This window comes from Oncorhynchus gorbuscha, linkage group LG11 (genome assembly GCF_021184085.1).
Source record: "Oncorhynchus gorbuscha isolate QuinsamMale2020 ecotype Even-year linkage group LG11, OgorEven_v1.0, whole genome shotgun sequence".
Lineage (NCBI taxonomy): Eukaryota > Metazoa > Chordata > Actinopteri > Salmoniformes > Salmonidae > Oncorhynchus > Oncorhynchus gorbuscha.
This window is the reverse complement of record NC_060183.1, coordinates 5,772,001-5,785,253: the sequence shown is the minus strand read 5'-3', so window position 1 is coordinate 5,785,253 and position 13,253 is coordinate 5,772,001. Positions and strand designations below refer to the sequence as shown.

The following is a 13,253-nucleotide window of genomic DNA, read 5'->3' as shown; positions in this document are numbered from 1 at the left end:
GTCTCATAGTTTCTCAATCTGCAGTCAGTCAGCCAGTCAGATGTGCAGCCAGATTTATCAGCCACTCCCTTTTTCCAATCTCTTTCAACAATAAAAAAAAAAAGCTTTTAGATTCCTCATCAATCCCTGGAGCCTTAACAGATCTAACAGTCAGGCTAACAGGTTTATGTTTATCAATAATTGGAAGAAGCCATTTAATAAATTCCACAAGTGCAACGTCTGGATGCTCCTCATCACATCAAACCAACAAATCGTTTTAACATCATCCACATGAGAGTCACAACAACATATTTTGTATGATCTCTTATACACTATTTTAGACCTGCTGTTGGAACCTTGGCTTTCCTGTATATAGCCACTATATTGTGATCACTGCATCCAATGGGAACGGATACAGCTTTAGAACAAAGTTCTACAGTGTTAGTAAAAATGTGATCAATGTGGATGATGTTGTTCCTGTAGTGTTTTTAAACACCCTGGTTGGTTGATTAATTACCTGAACCAGATTACAGGCACTGGTTACAGTGAGAAGTTTCCTGTTGAGTGGGTTGATTAATAACCTGAACCAGATTACAGACACTGGTTACAGTGAGAAGTTTCCTGTTGAGTGGGTTGATTAATAACCTGAACCAGATTACAGACACTGGTTACAGTGAGAAGCTTCCTGTTGAGTGGGTTGATTAATAACCTGAACCAGATTACAGGCACTGGTTACAGTGAGAAGTTTCCTGTTGAGTGGGTTGATTAATAACCTGAACCAGATTACAGACACTGGTTACAGGGAGAAGCTTCCTGTTGAGTGGGTTGATTAATAACCTGAACCAGATTACAGGCACTGGTTACAGTGAGAAGCTTCCTGTTGAGTGGGTTGATTAATAACCTGAACCAGATTACAGACACTGGTTACAGTGAGAAGCTTCCTGTTGAGTGGGTTGATTAATAACCTGAACCAGATTACAGACACTGGTTACAGTAAGAAGCTTCCTGTTGAGTGGGTTGATTAATAACCTGAACCAGATTACAGGCACTGGTTACAGTGAGAAGCTTCCTGTTGAGTGGGTTGATTAATAACCTGAACCAGATTACAGACACTGGTTACAGTAAGAAGCTTCCTGTTGAGTGGGTTGATTAATAACCTGAACCAGATTACAGGCACTGGTTACAGTAAGAAGCTTCCTGTTGAGTGGGTTGATTAATAACCTGAACCAGATTACAGGCACTGGTTACAGTAAGAAGCTTCCTGTTGAGTGGGTTGATTAATAACCTGAACCAGATTACAGACACTGGTCACAGTAAGAAGCTTCCTGTTGAGTGGGTTGATTAATAACCTGAACCAGATTACAGACACTGGTCACAGTGAGAAGCTTCCTGTTGAGTGGGTTGATTAATAACCTGAACCAGATTACAGGCACTGGTTACAGTGAGAAGCTTCCTGTTGAGTGGGTTGATTAATAACCTGAACCAGATTACAGGCACTGGTTACAGTAAGAAGCTTCCTGTTGAGCGGACATCTTGATGACAACGAGTCAATATTCAGGTCCCCAAGAAAGTAGACCTCTCTGTTTACATCACGAACACAAGCATTTCACACATATTATTTAGATACTGACTGTTAGCACTTGGTGACCCATAGCAACACCCCAAAAGAAAATGCTTTAGATGTGCCAAGTGAACCTGCAACCACAACACTTCAATAACACTTGACATTAGATCTGCTCTAAGCATTACAGGGATATGGCTCTGAATATATACAACAACACCTCCCCCATAAACATTACAGGGATATGGCTCTGAATATATACAACAACACCTCCCCCATAAGCATCACAGGGATATGGCTCTGAATATATACAACAACACCTCCCCCATAAACATTACAGGGATATGGCTCTGAATATATACAACAACACCTCCCCCATAAACATTACATGGATATGGCTCTGAATATATACAACAACACCTCCCCCATAAACATTACAGGGATATGGCTCTGAATATATACAACACCTCCCCTATAAGCATTACAGGGATATGGCTCTGAATATATACAACAACACCTCCCCTATAAGCATTACAGGGATATGGCTCTGAATATATACAACAACACCTCCCCCATAAACATTACAGGGATATGGCTCTGAATATATACAACAACACCTCCCCCATAAACATTACAGGGATATGGCTCTGAATATATACAACAACACAACAATTTTGCTGAACCCCAGGAAGAGTAGCTGCTGCCTTGGCAGGAACTAATGGGGATCCATAATAAACCCCAGGAAGAGTAGCTGCTGCCTTGGCAGGAACTAATGGGGATCCATAATAAACCCCAGGAAGAGTAGCTGCTGCCTTGGCAGGAACTAATGGGGATCCATAATAAACCCCAGGAAGAGTAGCTGCTGTCTTAGCAGGAACTCATGGGGATCCATAATAAACCCCAGGAAGAGTAGCTGCTGTCTTAGCAGGAACTAATGGGGATCCATAATAAACCCCAGGAAGAGTAGCTGCTGTCTTAGCAGGAACTAATGGGGATCCATAATAAACCCCAGGAAGAGTAGCTGCTGTCTTGGCAGGAACTACTGGGGAGCCATAATAAACCCCAGGAAGAGTAGCTGCTGTTTTAGCAGGAACTAATGGGGATCCATAATAAACCCCAGGAAGAGTAGCTGCTGTCTTGGCAGGAACTACTGGGGAGCCATAATAAACCCCAGGAAGAGTAGCTGCTGCCTTGGCAGGAACTACTGGGGATCCATAATAAACCCCAGGAAGAGTAGCTGCTGCCTTGGCAGGAACTAATGGGGATCCATAATAAATCCCAGGAAGTGTAGCTGCTGCCTTGGCAGGAACTAATGGGGAGCCATAATAAACCCCAGGAAGAGTAGCTGCTGCCTTGGCAGGAACTAATGGGGAGCCATAATAAACCCCAGGAAGTGTAGCTGCGGCCTTGGCAGGAACTAATGGGGAGCCATAATAAACCCCAGGAAGAGTAGCTGCTGCCTTGGCAGGAACTAATAGGGAGCCATAATAAACCCCAGGAAGAGTAGCTGCTGCCTTGGCAGGAACTAATGGGGATCCATAATAAACCCCAGGAAGAGTAGCTGCTGTCTTAGCAGGAACTAATGGGGATCCATAATAAACCCCAGGAAGAGTAGCTGCTGCCTTGGCAGGAACTAATGGGGATCCATAATAAACCCCAGGAAGAGGAGCTGCTGCCTTGGCAGGAACTAATGGGGATCCATAATAAACCCCAGGAAGAGTAGCTGCTGCCTTGGCAGGAACTAATGGGGAGCCATAATAAACCCCAGGGAGAGTAGCTGCTGCCTTGGCAGGAACTACTGGGGAGCCATAATAAACCCCAGGAAGAGTAGCTGCTGCCTTGGCAGGAACTAATGGGGATCCATAATAAACCCCAGGACGAGGAGCTGCTGTCTTGGCAGGAACTACTGGGGAGCCATAATAAACCCCAGGAAGAGTAGCTGCTGCCTTGGCAGGAACTACTGGGGAGCCATAATAAACCCCAGGGAGATTAGCTGCTGCCTTGGCAGGAACTAATGGGGAGCCATAATAAACCCCAGGGAGAGTAGCTGCTGCCTTGGCAGGAACTACTGGGGAGCCATAATAAACCCCAGGGAGAGTAGCTGCTGCCTTGGCAGGAACTACTGGGGATCCATAATAAACCCCAGGAAGAGTAGCTGCTGCCTTGGCAGGAACTACTGGGGAGCCATAATAAACCCCAGGAAGAGTAGCTGCTGCCTTGGCGGGAACTACTGGGGAGCCATAATAAACCCCAGGAAGAGGAGCTGCTGTCTTGGCAGGAACTACTGGGGAGCCATAATAAACCCCAGGAAGAGTAGCTGCTGCCTTGGCAGGAACTACTGGGGAGCCATAATAAACCCCAGGGAGATTAGCTGCTGCCTTGGCAGGAACTAATGGGGAGCCATAATAAACCCCAGGGAGAGTAGCTGCTGCCTTGGCAGGAACTACTGGGGAGCCATAATAAACCCCAGGGAGAGTAGCTGCTGCCTTGGCAGGAACTACTGGGGATCCATAATAAACCCCAGGAAGAGTAGCTGCTGCCTTGGCAGGAACTACTGGGGAGCCATAATAAACCCCAGGAAGAGTAGCTGCTGCCTTGGCGGGAACTACTGGGGAGCCATAATAAACCCCAGGAAGAGTAGCTGCTGCCTTGGCGGGAACTACTGGGGAGCCATAATAAACCCCAGGAAGAGGAGCTGCTGTCCTGGCAGGAACTACTGGGGAGCCATACTAAACCCCAGGGAGAGTAGCTGCTGCCTTGGCAGGAACTACTGGGGAGCCATAATAAACCCCAGGAAGAGTAGCTGCTGCCTTGGCAGGAACTACTGGGGAGCCATAATAAACCCCAGGGAGATTAGCTGCTGCCTTGGCAGGAACTAATGGGGAGCCATAATAAACCCCAGGGAGAGTAGCTGCTGCCTTGGCAGGAACTACTGGGGAGCCATAATAAACCCCAGGGAGAGTAGCTGCTGCCTTGGCAGGAACTACTGGGGATCCATAATAAACCCCAGGAAGAGTAGCTGCTGCCTTGGCGGGAACTACTGGGGAGCCATAATAAACCCCAGGAAGAGTAGCTGCTGCCTTGGCGGGAACTACTGGGGAGCCATAATAAACCCCAGGAAGAGTAGCTGCTGCCTTGGCGGGAACTACTGGGGAGCCATAATAAACCCCAGGAAGAGGAGCTGCTGTCTTGGCAGGAACTACTGGGGAGCCATACTAAACCCCAGGGAGAGTAGCTGCTGCCTTGGCAGGAACTACTGGGGAGCCATAATAAACCCCAGGAAGAGTAGCTGCTGCCTTCGCAGGAACTACTGGGGAGCCATAATAAACCCCAGGAAGAGTAGCTGCTGCCTTGGCAGGAACTACTGGGGAGCCATAATAAACCCCAGGAAGAGGAGCTGCTGCCTTGGCAGGAACTACTGGGGATCCATAATATACCCCAGGAAGAGTTGCTGCTGCCTTGGCAGGAACTACTGGGGATCCATAATAAATACAAATATTAAATCAGAACCAGCCCAAAACAAAATGGTTGTTTCTGATATACAGTGGGGCAAAAAAAGTATTTAGTCAGCCACCAATTGTGCAAGTTCTCCCACTTATAAAGATGAGAGAGGCCTGTAATTTTCATCATAGGTACACTTCAACTATGACAGACAAAACGAGGGGGAAAAATCCAGAAAATCACATTGTAGGATTTTTAATGAATTTATTTGCAGATTATGGTGGAAAAGACTTTATTGCCCCACTGTAACTAGCTAGTCATCTAGTAGTGTTTCAATCAGTGAGCACTGAGACCTTGGAGACTCGCACTGAGACCTTGGAAGTAGTTGTTTTTCTTGCTCGATGCTTCATGGGTAACTATTGGCAATGTGTTCAGAGGGTCCCTGGTTCGGGTCAAGGAGGAGGGTCACACAGGACAAAAGATCATCGGTGAGTCAAGCTCATGTTCCTCAACGAGAAGAAATGAAAACATTCATCTTTACAATAACATGGATCATGGTCTTCGACTGATTGCTTTGTGAATGAATAGAAAAAGTCTCATGTTAATGCTCCTAAGGCTTCACTACTCATTAAATAGTGATCTTAATGTTGATGTGGTGTACCGTTCTAGAACGTCCCAATCTTACGTCAGTTCTGTATTCGTTACGTGCCGAATACAACAAGTCTTGCCGTGAAATGCAAGCCCGTAACTCACACACGCAGTTCAATGTCACCAGTTATGGTATACACACACACACACACACACACCCTTAACTCTGACCACAGACGCAGAGACACACACACACACACACACACACACACACACACACACACACACTTAACTCTGACCACAGACGCATGTATACACACACACACACACACACCCTTAACTTGGTAGTTGCTATCAAGAGGTCATGAGGAATAATACTTGAATCTGTGTTTCGTTTTTCACCAGTAATGAGCGGTCTGACCTTAAAGAAATACCATGAGATTGATTTACTTCTCTTGGATTGTTTATAAATCCTTAACTCTGACCACAGACGCATGTATACACACACACACACACACACACCCTTAACTCTGACCACAGACGCATGTATATACACACACACACCCTTAACTCTGACCACAGACGCAGGGATACACACACACCCTTAACTCTGACCACGGACACACACACACCCTGAACTCTGACCATGGATACACACACACCCACACACACCCTTAACTCTGACCACATATTACTAATGAAGACGGGGTCAACTGTTAGCTATAAGAGCCATTCCCGGCTCACTGAATTGATGTCCCTTCAGTCTTTACATAAATACTGATTCCCCTTGAGGCGAAACATTGTCAGATCAATAGCCATGACTAATCACTAACCTGTCAAACAGGTACGGCAACTTTTAGGATGAGCCCCAAATGTCAGTTCTGAATTACAAATCAAAACTTCTTCACGTGCCAAATACAACAAGTCTTGTCATGAAATGCAAGCCCTTAACTCTTCTTGAACTGCACCGTTTAAGAAAATATTTACCAAATAAACAAACAAAAATGCAAATAGTCTGGTGGCCATTTGATTGTCCAGCAGTCTTATGGTTTGGAGTCGAAGCCTTCTGGTCGTAGACTTGGCGCTCTGGCACCGCTTGCTGCGCGGTAAAGCAGAAAAGAAATGTCTATGACTAGGGTGGCTGGAGTCTCTTACAATTTTTTGGGCCTTCATCTGACACCGCCTGGCATAGAGGTTCTGGGTGGCAGGAAGCTTGGCTCCAGTGATGTACTGGGCCGTACGCACTACCCTCTGTAGAGCCTTGCGGTCGGGGGTCGAGCAGTTGCCATACCAGGCCGTGATGCAACCGGTCAGGAAGCTCTCGATGGTGCAGCTGTAGAACATTTGATGATCTGAGGACCCATGCCAAATATTTTTGGTCTCCTGAGGGGGAATAGGTTTTGTCGTGCCCTCTTCACAATCGTCTTGCTATGTTTGGAAAATGATAGTTCGTTGGTCACGTGGACACAAAGGCACTTGAAACTCTCAACCCGCTCCACTACAGCCCCGTCGATGTTAGTGGGGGGCCTGTTCGGCCCTCTTTTTCCTGTGGTCCACAATCAGCTCCTTTGTCTTGATCACATTGAGGTAGAGGTAGTTGTCTTGGCACCACACTGCCAGAACTTACTTGTGAAAATGTGCTGGAGCGAGAAAAGTACGAAGGCAAAAGAAAACACGCAAAGGCCAAAAACCCATCTGACATTTATTCCAGATGTCACTGCCAGTCCGTTACAAAACATTTCAGGCTTTCCAGAATCATCGTCTTTTTTAACAGACAAACTGAGTTGTGCGCACAGGCATCAACTAGTTTATCAGATATGTTTACATTGAATGAGTTAGCTTAGCACTGGCCCAGTAAGTAGATGGTTGACAACTTTAACGAAAAGGTCAACCACAGAATAAGTCTAACTTTCCCTTTTATAACAACAGTGTTTGACATAATATCCCTGAAGAAAGAAAAACACTTGTCAACATGCCATACAGACACAATTGATGTGTTTAAAGACACAATCCTATTCTGATATTTTGCTAATAATTGCTATTTTGATCAATGAGCTCAGATCTTTTACCAATAAAATTGAGCTGTCTGTGTAAACACAGCCTATGTTCCAGTCTGTATCGTAAACAGATCATTTCACATTGAAAAATCACAGTAGCAGGGGGTTCAGAAACCATCACACCTACTCCATACCAGATCCCTCTATAGTGCACTATTAAGGCTCTGGTCAAAAAGGTATGCACTACATAGGGAATAGGGGTCCATAGGACTCTGGTCAAAAGTAATGCACTATAGAGGGAATAAGGTGCCATTTGTCCGGTCCAAAGCTACTTAAGCTCTCCACAGTCTGCGATGGTGATCCTCTTGGAGGTACGCCCAGAACGGGATCCGAACGACTCCACTTTCCTGATCACATCCAGTCCCTCGGTCACACTGCCAAACACAACATGTTTGCCATCCAACCTGAGAGAGGAGAAGAATAGTGAAGGGGAAAAAAACAACGTTTATTATCACTGGGAAAAAGAGTCATTACAGTATGAGTAAGTACTGTCCTCATGAAGCATCTCAGTGCTGATCTAGGATCAGACCCCTCCAGTCCATATAATATCTGTTGTTTATGATCTAAAAGGCAGAACTGAGCGTCTCAGTGCTGATCTACGATCAGACCCCTCCAGTCCATATAATATCTGTTTATAATCTAAAAGGCAGAACTGAGCGTCTCAGCGCTGATCTAGGATCAGACCCCTCCAGTCCATATAATACCTGTTGTTTATAATCTAAAAGGCAGAACTGAGCGTCTCAGTGCTGATCTAGGATCAGACCCCTCCAGTCCATATAATATCTGTTTATAATCTAAAAGGCAGAACTGAGCGTCTCAGCGCTGATCTAGGATCAGACCCCTCCAGTCCATATAATATCTGCTGGTTATGATCTAAAAGGCAGAACTGATCCTAAATCAGCCCTTCTACTCTGAGACTCTTTAACGACTATGAGCTGGGCAATATGGAGGGAAATCCAATAAATGGGCTAATTTAACACAATGAGAAATAAAACGATACATCAACTTTCACCTCAGTTACTTTGCTATGAATTTCTACTACTTTGAACATTGTAGTAATCAATTGTCCAAATAATTTTGCACACCCAATTTTTCAGTTTTTGATTTGTTAAAAAAAGTTTGAAATATCCAATAAATGTCATTCCATAATCATGATTGTGTCCCACTTGTTGATTCTTCACAAAAAAATACAGTTTTATATCTTTATGTTTGAAGCCTGAAATGTGGCAAAAGGTCGCAAAGTTCAAGGGGGCCGAATACTTTCGCAAGGCACTGTACATACATATCTTTAGTATAGGATAATTATTGTACATAATGATATCAGTACAATGTTTTCAGTTTATCATCCCAGCTCTACTATGGGCCATGGTTTGCCCTAGTAAGGTCTGTCTGTACGTACCACTCTGTCTCAAAAGGTCTGTCTGTACGTACCACCACTCTGTCTCAAAAGGTCTGTCTGTACGTACCACTCTGTCTCAAAAGGTCTGTCTGTACGTACCACCACTCTGTCTGTACGTACCACTACTATGGGCCATGGTTTGCCCTAGTAAGGTCTGTCTGTACGTACCACTCTGTCTTGTCGGTGCAGATGAAGAACTGAGAACCGTTGGTGTTGGGCCCAGCGTTGGCCATTGACAAAATGCCTAAGAGGACAAAGAAACAGCAGCACATTACGTGATTTTAACTAAAAGTGACACCTGTTAGCTGAGATACTGCACAACTGAAGTCAAGCTGCAGGGTAGCCTAGTGGTTAGAGCGTTGGACTAGTAACCGGAAGGTTGCAAGTTCAAACCCCCGAGCTGACAAGGTACAAATCTGTCGTTCTGCCCCTGAACAGGCAGTTAACCCACTGTTCCTAGGCAGTCATTGAAAATAAGAATTTGTTCTTAACTGACTTGCCTGGTTAAATAAAGGTAAAAAATAACAAAAATAAGAAGCCAAGTTGCATTTGGGTAAGGAGAGTTACTATGACAATATTAAGATAATCTAAAACAGGGCTGTTGAATTCCGGGTTCTGGTTTATGCTTCTACCTGGTAGTTAATAACACACCCCTGGTGTCCCAGGTCTGAGTCAGTCCCTGATTAGAAGGAGAGAATGAAAACCAGAAATGGCCCGCTAGGATCAGGCTTGAACAGCCCTGAACTAAAACATCAATAAGAAGCACTGCTTAATTACCGATCATCAAAAAATACAAAGAAAAGCAATATTTGGTCAATTGATTCCTTATGGCTGTGTGTTAACCCAGAATAATTCATCATCCTGCTAGACCACATTGGGTTCATTATGCTGTTAAGCTCTCATTGAAATATAGGCAGCGCAATGCTTCCACCTAAGGGTTGAGGGGGGACATAACTTCAAACATTTTTAAACGCACACCATTTACCATGGGGAATTAATAATTACCAGGTCCTGTGTGCTTCAGCTTGAAGTTCTCATCTTCGAATTTGGTTCCGTAGATCGATTTTCCTCCGGTTCCGTTGTGATTAGTAAAGTCTCCTCCCTGTAGGAGATGAATAAGAGACACATTTAGAGGGGTCGAGGACAGGCCTGTGAAAGACAGAGACAGACGTCATGCTTTACCCCGACGAAATTACATAACCCTTAACAGTCATTAGGCCTACCTACCTGGCACATGAACTGAGGAATGACTCTGTGGAAGACGGACCCTTTGTAGCCAAAACCCTTTTCACCTGTGCACAGGACTCTGAAGTTCTCTGAGGAGCAAAAACAAAGGTTTTGTTTACCCATCACAACAGGACCTAGTCTATGGATACAAAGTATGATGTCACATTATTGAATGTTGAATCGTCCCCCCCCCCACCACCCCTATACCTGCCGTTTTTGGTACCACATCAGCATTCAGCTGCGAAATAAATAAAAAATAGCATTGGTTATGATATAGTCTAGTCCGTTGTGATATAGTCCGTTGCATGCAGCGTTAATAAAATAGACCTAGAGTAAGGTTGCAGAGCTGGCATGTTAATTCATTGCGTTTTAACTCCCGACTGAGTGTTCTTCACGTTGGCGACAAGTTGCAGCATGTTGTCATGCTTTAACCTACTCCGTGTCCTAAGTGCACCTCATGATACCAATGGCCAGGCTACCCGTTATCTCGTAAAGCCGAGCCCTAAAACCATCAGAAATAACGTGTGTATAGCTACGCAACTCGCGGATCAAGTTCCTGGTCAAGAGAAGTGAACTCACCTCGAAGGTTACTCTCCCGAGGGACTGGTTGTCTGCAGCAATGTCAAAGTAGACAACTGGGTTAGTGGCTGCCGGGCCAGCAGAATACATCCGGGCGGCGGTGAACGCCAACGAACATCCTGAAATGAGATTTATCCGACTGGATAAAGCTTTAAGTAGCATTTCAACGCAACGTGTTAACACAAAATGCACTTGAGATGGAGTGAACTATCACGCGAGGCGCTGACACACACACAGCCGACGGCAAAAAGAGGAAGTTCACAAGAATATCAAGGACAGTGTGGTGTTTCAAGGAATCAGCGTTGCGTTGTGCTGCGCATTAATGCTATCTAGGAATCAGCGTTGCGTTGTGCTGCGCATTAATGCTATCTAGGAATCAGCGTTGCGTTGTGCTGCGCATTAATGCTATCTAGGAATCAGCGTTGCGTTGTCCTGCGCATTAATGCTATCTAGGAACCAGCGTTGCGTTGTGCTGCGCATTAATGCTATCTAGGACCAGCGTTGCGTTGTGCTGCGCATTAATGCTATCTAGGACCAGCGTTGCGTTGCGTTGTGCTGCGCATTACTGCTATCTAGGAATCAGCATTCCGCTGTGCTGCGCATTTGTGTTCTCTGGCAATCAGGGTTGTGCTGCAAGTATAGATCGGTTCCTGCGTACCTGGAGTGTGTCTGAAAGTGGACGTTGCAAAACAAGTGGGTGGATCAACAGCGACGGGGAGTAACATCAGAGCCCTATTATTGGTTAGACCGGGCATAGCTAAGTGCATTGCGGGTCAGCTTAATGTTTACATAGCAGGTTAAAGAGAACTAACGTAGCAGGTTAGGTGAATGAGGTTAATTAAGGTTAGGAAAAGGATTAGGTTTAGCTAAAATGCCAGTTGTCAACACTTGACTCTTCATGCTGCCCAATCAGCCACGCAAAACGGTCTTGAGTGGAAAAAAATAAAGGGGAGTCCACATACATCTGTATATACAGTATAGTGTATATACAGGGTCAGTTCCAGGTTCAGTGCCAATACCATATTTACAATGTGCAGGGACACTGGAGGGTTAGATATGTATAGGGCTAAGGTGACTAGGCATCAGGATATATGATAAATGGAGTAGCAGCAGCGTATATGATGATTGAATGCGAGTGTGTGGGTTTGTGTAGAGTCAGTATTAACGTCTGTGTACGTTACGCGTTTGTGAGCCAATGAAGTGGTTCAGTGGTCTAAGACACTGCATCACAGTGCTAGAGGCATCACTACAGACCCTGGTTTGACTCCAGGCTGTATAACATGATTGGGAGTCCCACACGGCGGCACACAATTGGCCCAGCGTTGTCCAGGTTTGACCGGTGTAGGCTGTCATTGTAAAAAAAATTTGTTCTTAACTGACTTGCCTAGTTAAATAAAGGATGAATAAAAAAAAGTGTGTTTTTGGAATGTCAGTGCTTAAATACAAGATCAATGCAGATAATTCGTAAAGCCATTTTCTTTATCTATGTAGAAGTCAAACACACACTTCCATCAGCAAGGGCATTGAAGATGAAACGTAGCTGGGTCTTTCAGCATGACAATGATACCAAACACACCGCCCGGGCAATGAAGGAGTGGCTTCGTAAGAAGCATTTCAAGGTCCTGGAGTTGCCTAGCCAGTCTCCAGATCTCAACCCCATAGAAAATCTTTGGAGGGAGTTGAAAGTCCGTGTTGCCCAGCAACAGCCCCAAAACATCACTGCTCTAGAGGAGATCTGCATGGAGGAATGGGCCAAAATACCAGTAACAGTGTGTGAAAACCTTGTGGAGACTTACAGAAAACATTTGACCTCTGTCATTGCCAACAAAGGGTATATAACAAAGTATTGAGATAAACTTTTGTTATTGACCAAATACTTATTTTCCACCATCATTTGCAAATAAATTCATAATAAATTCTACAATGTGATTTTCTGGATTTTTTTCTTCTTCATTTTGTCTGTCATAGTTGAAGTGTACATATGATGGAAATTACGGGCCTCTCTCATATTTTTAAGTGGGAGAATTTGCACAATTGATGGCTGACTAAGTACTCTTTTTGCTCCACTGTATGTCTATATTTTTAAATCAAATAGACATCCAGGTAAATGCCAAAATAAAGGAAACACGTGGAGTAAATGAGGGAAACAAAGTATATTGAAAGCAGGTGCTTCCACACAGGTGTGGTTCCTGAGGTAATGCTTAAGGTTCCCGAGGTAATGCTTAAGGCTCCTGAGGTAATGCTTAATGTTCCCGAGGTAATACTTAAGGCTCCTGAGGTCATGCTTAAGGTTCCTGAGGTCATGCTTAATGTTCCTGAGGTAATAATAATAAATAATAATATAATAATAATAATAATAATAATAATATAATAATATAATAATAATAATAATAATATAATAATAATATAATATAATAATAAT

At 44.4% G+C, this 13,253-nt stretch overlaps 1 protein-coding gene across 1 annotated transcript; it reads right to left on the bottom strand.

Annotated features, from left to right (window-relative positions):
• Positions 1 to 7,257: 7,257 nt before the first annotated feature.
• LOC124048053 (peptidyl-prolyl cis-trans isomerase A-like) lies at positions 7,258 to 11,134 on the bottom strand. Its single transcript, XM_046368435.1, has 6 exons — positions 10,832 to 11,134; positions 10,460 to 10,490; positions 10,253 to 10,341; positions 10,031 to 10,127; positions 9,194 to 9,269; positions 7,258 to 8,030 (listed from the first exon to the last, which is right to left on the bottom strand). Exons 1-6 carry the CDS (start codon positions 10,991 to 10,993, stop codon positions 7,895 to 7,897), a joined length of 591 nt encoding a protein of 196 aa, XP_046224391.1. The 5' UTR covers positions 10,994 to 11,134; the 3' UTR covers positions 7,258 to 7,894.
• Positions 11,135 to 13,253: the final 2,119 nt, after the last annotated feature.

Bases quoted from the DNA above. Each gene is read 5' to 3' on its own strand.
- LOC124048053 (XM_046368435.1), bottom strand. From the start codon at position 10,993: ATGCTACTTAAAGCTTTATCCAGTCGGATAAATCTCATTTCAGGATGT. The intron at 10,128-10,252 runs GTAGGTAGGCCT...CATCTCCTACAG, and splicing joins TTCCTCAGTTCATGTGCCAG to GGAGGAGACTTTACTAATCA. The intron at 9,270-10,030 runs GTAATTATTAAT...TTGTCCTCTTAG, and splicing joins GCTGAAGCACACAGGACCTG to GCATTTTGTCAATGGCCAAC.